This window comes from Panicum hallii, chromosome 4 (assembly GCF_002211085.1).
Source record: "Panicum hallii strain FIL2 chromosome 4, PHallii_v3.1, whole genome shotgun sequence".
NCBI lineage: Eukaryota > Viridiplantae > Streptophyta > Magnoliopsida > Poales > Poaceae > Panicum > Panicum hallii.
The window spans coordinates 10255451-10261241 of NC_038045.1; the positions used below are offsets into that span (position 1 = coordinate 10255451).

General features: G+C 48.7%; 1 protein-coding gene across 1 annotated transcript; it reads left to right on the forward strand.

Moving 5' to 3' along the window:
• The first annotated feature begins 399 nt into the window (after window positions 1–399).
• Window positions 400–756, forward strand: LOC112890339 (CLAVATA3/ESR (CLE)-related protein ESR2-like). Its single transcript, XM_025957246.1, has one exon. It carries the CDS (start codon window positions 400–402, stop codon window positions 754–756), a length of 357 nt encoding a protein of 118 aa, XP_025813031.1.
• The last annotated feature ends 5035 nt before the right edge of the window (window positions 757–5791 follow it).

Sequence of the window (5791 nt, forward strand, 5' to 3'; positions counted from 1 at the left end):
ATGGGCGAACAGGGATTCGACAGGATAACGAGGGCGCTGCACTAGTGACACTAAACTAATGCTTCAGGGGTGCCCACGATTAACTGCCATGGCAAGAACGCAAGTGGCCATGGCTATCGTTGCGATGCCGAAGCGACCCCCACTACTTCATCGGCATCTCGCTGCCGAAAAGGCCATGGCATTTCCGATCGCCCCCCAGCTTTTCGAGTAAACTAATAACGATCTGCTAGTTGTTGAAATGATTCTTCCTCGCTGCTTCTTCCTCGCCACGGATCGGTGTGTGTATATATAAGGGCGTTGGACTGCATGAGCTTGACCACCTCACAGCTCGCACCACCTGCCCGACAACAAACATCTGAAGCATTTCAGTTGATCACGAATTGGTTGTGTTAGTGATCGATGGCGTCCTCGAGGACGATTGCTATGGTGGCGGCGGCGGTGTTCTTGGTTTGCGCGATCATGGCTTGGACGCCGGAGGCGGGGAGGATGGGGCAGAGAGGTGAGGTTGTTGCAGCTGCCGGTGTCGATGGAGGTGGCGGCAGCGGCAATGTGCGGTACTGGGAGCAGCAGCAGCAGGAGTTCATCGGCCGGCGGCCGAGGCTCGCGTCGTTCACGCGGCGCGACGGTGTTGCGCTGCCGAATGGGCAGGTTGCCGCTGGCGGCGAGGATGGCGGGTCTAAGAGAGAGGTGCCCAGCGGGCCGGACCCTATACACCACCCCGGCGCGCCGTCGTCGGCTGCTCCGACGACACCGTAGAGCCAGAGCCAGAGAGAGAGAGAGTAGTGACGCGGCCATGCGTATGCATGGTAGAATGGCAGGTAGCCTGCGAGTGCGTAGCTAGTATGTATTGTACGGGCATGCATCGGGTTGTTGTACACTTAGTACTGTGTTCTCCTTTTGTATTGGTTCAACCTGCAACTAGAGCGTTGAACACGTTGGAATAAAATTGACGTTGTAAAATAAAATGTATCGTTATGATAACTGCAAAGAGACCAAGTGCTGCTTTTTCAGCTCGGAAGAGACCATTCAGCACCTGTTTTTTGAGTGTCATATAGCAAAACTCATGTGGAACACGTTGTTTTTTTTTCTTTTGGAATTCATCCACCATCCAGCATAGCAAATATGTTTGATTCATGGTACAGAGGACTCCCAACAATGTTTAGAAAGACCATCTTCATTGGAGTTTCATCTCTGTGCTAGGCTTTATGGCTCAATAGAAATGATACCATTTTCAAGAACTCCACCACTGACTACTTTTTGCAGGTAATCTTATGGCGATGGGGATCTTCAACAAATTTGGTTGGAAATTCAGGAATAGGATCAAGCTCTAGTGCTGGATGTCGTGGTCTGTGTGTGGCTGTTCTGGTAGCGTTGGAGACGTTTGGCAGGCTCAGTTCTGCATATGGTGCACTGGTTGGCTGTAGGCTTCCATTCTTTTGAAAGCTGATGCCAGAACTCTTTTTCCTTAATCTAAAAAAAATGATAACTGCAAAGAAAAAAAATCAATTCCAGCCGTCAGCTACGATGTCTTAGTGTTCGAGATGAATATTATTTTTATATATTTGTAATGTATTCTTTACCTAATATATATTCATTTGATATTTGTATTAAGTGACTCAGCACGGATACTGATTTTTTTTTAAGTGACGACTTGGTGGATCGGCACTTCCAACTAGTCAGGACGTCTGCAGGCCTGATCCCGTGCAACACATAAGGGATTTCAATGCATTGGGCCGGGCCGAATGATTTCGATGTGACGAAAACACAACCCAGGAGGAGGATGTGGTTGGCGTACGTGGTCCTGTGGCGGCAGATAGGCCTTTGTCCGGAGAGATAGGATTGTTCCACGTATAGAGAGAAAGGTCATGGGTCCACTTCCAAAGTAGTAGTACAGGGCCGGGCCGGGCCGGGCCGAGCGAAGTTTTACTATGATTTTTGAGTCGAACGCAAAACGGGTGGACACGAGTGGAATAACTGTCGTCACCTGGGTGCATCTCTGCACTAGTGGACAGAGTGGAAAGCGTCGGCGCAACGGTTGCACAAGCTGACGAGCATGGAGGTGCGGCGAGCTGTCACGCATGGCGTGAGGCCCCCCTCGTGCACTCATCAGCATCCTGACCTGAGAGAGAGAGAGAGAGAGAGAGAGAGAGAGGGTGTCTCCCAAATTGATGAGGATTGAGGACCATGGATTTCACCAAAAACAGACGCGGGATACCTCATGTGCGGACGTATGTATGCTCGGTCGGTCGCCTTGTGTTTCTGGACACTTTGCACGACAGGAATCGGCAGCAGTGTGATCGGAAAGGCCGGCTACTCGGCCAGCAGGAGCAAAGGCATGAGAGACGGTAGGAGGACTGACTGGAAGAGAAGAAAGGAAGGATCTCTGGTGCACCACGCATATGATCGCATATAAAGACTAGGAAAGTATAGGAATCTAGGATGCTAAAGCTCGAGCGCGGAACATATTCTTCCACTTTTTGATGGACGGCGCTTTATTGGTGAACATGGGGGAGACACAGGTGGCATTATTTATTTACTTTTGTATTTATTTTGGAAACTGCTCCCTCGTGCTTAATGATACGATTTCCATCGCCAAACGTCTGGTCGGCGTGTACATGGAAGAACAATGGCGGCACGGGTTGTGTGTACGTACGTAAGCATCTGCGTGCATACCTACTGAATAAGAACTGCAACAGGTAGAAGCAGAGCACAGCAAAGACTCCCCATGGACCCAGAAAAAACACACACAGATGGGCATGCAAGCAGAAATTACCATGATGCATGCCCGTGAGGACTGTACTTGAAACCCATTTACTCGTACAAGTACCTATCCTATATAGTAAGTATCTCATATATATGTAGCCCATGCCGCCCGTGAAGGCCCAACCAAAACATACATGTGAGTCGCGTCAACGTGCGTGAACAAGCAGGCAGATAGGTAGATAGATATGGATGTTACTCCGAGTCCAACAGCAGCAGGCAGGCAGCCAGGCACCCACCGCCACCGGCCACTAACTGGGGCGGGGCGTGTTCTAGTTCTAGTAGGATGGATGGCCCGAGCGGCAGCAGCAATACACGACAGCAGCGTCATGTGTCAACACTGTCGCGACGACTGCTATTCTTCCACGGAGGCGACCAGCCTTCCATGCACTCCACGTGTGCAAAGAGCTCGCATTGTGTTGTTGTCCATTGCATTTGGACGAGAACGAATCTGATGTCGGTGGACCCAACGTCCCAGAGAAGAACCTGGTGTGCTACGTTACTTGTGTGTGCATACTCTACTCGGCACATGAATAGTGTCCAGACCACGGCGTTTGACACTTGTGCTGCTGCGGCGGACAAGTGTGTGCAGCGCGTGGTGCCTTGATACCTAGTATACCAACGAGCATCGTCATGCCGGTCATGTACTCGACCTTCTTTCAATGTCAAGGACTTGATTATCTTCAAACTTGAGCGCCCACACAATTTGCTCCTGTGCTAGCTCACATCGCAGCCTGGCCCGCCGATTAACCACCGCAATATGAATTCAAGGATTTTTAGCGTGTTTTTTATCTGCTTTCGTATTCAGCAGAAATACTGTTACTAGCAGGCCATCTCGTGTGCCGGCCGGTGCAGTGGACGAAAAGTGCATGCCCTTTGAGAAAAGAAGGTCAAGGTTTTCTTTTCAACCCAGAAGAATGTCGAGATTGCGTCGTCATAACGACCTCAAATCCTGATTACGACACTTAACTACACACTAACGAACACTATCCCCTGTCCAAAAAGCAGCAATCGAAGTTGACATCATATCATACTACCTCAAATCTTCTTTTTCTAAAAGAAAAAAAAATGAAACGCTCTGCCAGTGGCATCACCTCACTCTGTCATCTCATTTCCTGTCCCCCTGTAAGTAAGTGTAACCAAATTAGTCCCAATCCAAGAACCTATCACTAGTACAATTTGGAAGTTTGGAAGTTTCCAAGGGGCCAAGAACGGTGCTCTGCAGCTTGATAGATTTGGCTCACCTACTGCGCCCATCGCATTATTCGCAGCTTTTTCGTTGGTGCTCCAGGCCCACGCCACGCCGGATCGGAGGTTGCAAAAGGAAACCCCATCCGTCGCACTGCAACCCACTGGTGGCTGCAGGGATCGGAGGTAGCTAGCCGATTCCGATCCCTTCCAGGCTGGTTGCATGCTCGTGCCCCTGCAACTTCAACAAGTGCCTTCATCAGCTCTCACCTAATATCATCAGGCTGACCGACCGATCATACATGCATGATGCATGGATCACATTCGGCCTAGCTAGCTAGAGGTTTCGCTTTATGCTCGCTTGTGTCGCTGGCGTTTCAACCACTTTGTTCAAGGTTGTGGTCTATCTCGCGCCTCTGATCTTTACATTGTAAACTCGATCGAGTGTGCATGCAGCGTGCTGGGTCAGTGTTGTCTTATCCTTTTATTAAGCGCCAAGTAGACCATGCTGCTAATATAACTATATAAGTACTTTGCATACATGACGACACTAGCCGTTTGAGCTTCTGGGCACTAGTACATGTGTTGAAAGTAGTGCTAATCGACAACGTTTAACTGGTACCTAATCCACCTCTTTTCTACGTTCGTAGCTCTACTGCTGGCCTTCTCATACAATCATAAAAAAAAAGAGAGGAGGAGATCGAAGAGAATATTATTGATCTGGCTACTTTTTTCGCCTCCGCATCTCGCGTGCATGTGACATGCTGTGGAGCCTTGTGACGGTGCCAGAGCGATGGGCAGCCAACGCATGTTCTCCTACCTCGCCGCATTGATCAGCATGCAAGTTAGGTTGACCTCGCATGACCATAATCAATTCTCGCGGGGCTTTCTTTTCTGTTAACAGTGGTAGCACTCCACTGCTGGGCAACAGAGGCAGCTGAATCTGCACTGTGAGTGACACTGTCTGATGAGTTTCTGGTTTCCTATGCGAATTGCGAACACTCTTGAATTGCAAATTAAGGTGGACCATACTTAGCCACTGGTAGCTGTTGGCAGCACGTACGGACAAACAATTCAATCGGGCCTAGCTTAAAGGTAGCCATGGCATGCATTTCAAGCAACGGGCTCTCTTGTGCATCGACCTCCTTTTAGCAATGTTTGTTTGTCTGGATGCGCACACCAGCCACCAGCTGAACTATGGACTCATCGATACTTGAAATTATTTCCTAAAACCTTCCTCGTCTCTTTGCATTATTGTACATCAGCTACCCATGCACAGCAAGCATCAAGCGGTTCTCCAATTTATAGATAGATCTCGTTTTATGCCATTTTTTCCTAGCAAAAAAAAAGAGAAGAAAGAGAAGATATTCATCGTCGTTGATTTATCTAGGATTCCATCTCCCGACCGAGCGCGCATCAGCAATTCAACATGATGACTAGGTACACAAACATTAACGTTTAAACGGTGCGCTGAACAGCACAGCATCCTGTCATCCTGAGATTCCTAGTGGATCTTTTTTTTCTTCTTCTGGTCTTGCGCGTGCCAGAATCCTTTTCTCTGTACGCACGGGAACAGGGAAAGGAGTCCCCGGCCGTGTGGGGTCTTCGAAAAACGTGTGTTGTTTAAACAAGAATCTACTGCCGTGCCGCCCCCATACCACCGACACACGGTCTATCAAAAGAGTTCTCTCTCTGACACTTTCCCATAGGCAAACTGTATGTAAAATCTTGTAAAAGAAACATTCAGCAATCTTCTTTTCCAGTTTAATATGCTCCGTAATTCCTATACTGCTACTCTACCCAAGTAAGGAATTAAAATAACATTACTGCTCTACTACATTTC

Excerpts from the sequence above, each read along its gene's own strand:
- LOC112890339 (XM_025957246.1), top strand. The coding sequence starts at position 400 with ATGGCGTCCTCGAGGACGATTGCTATGGTGGCGGCGGCGGTGTTCTTG.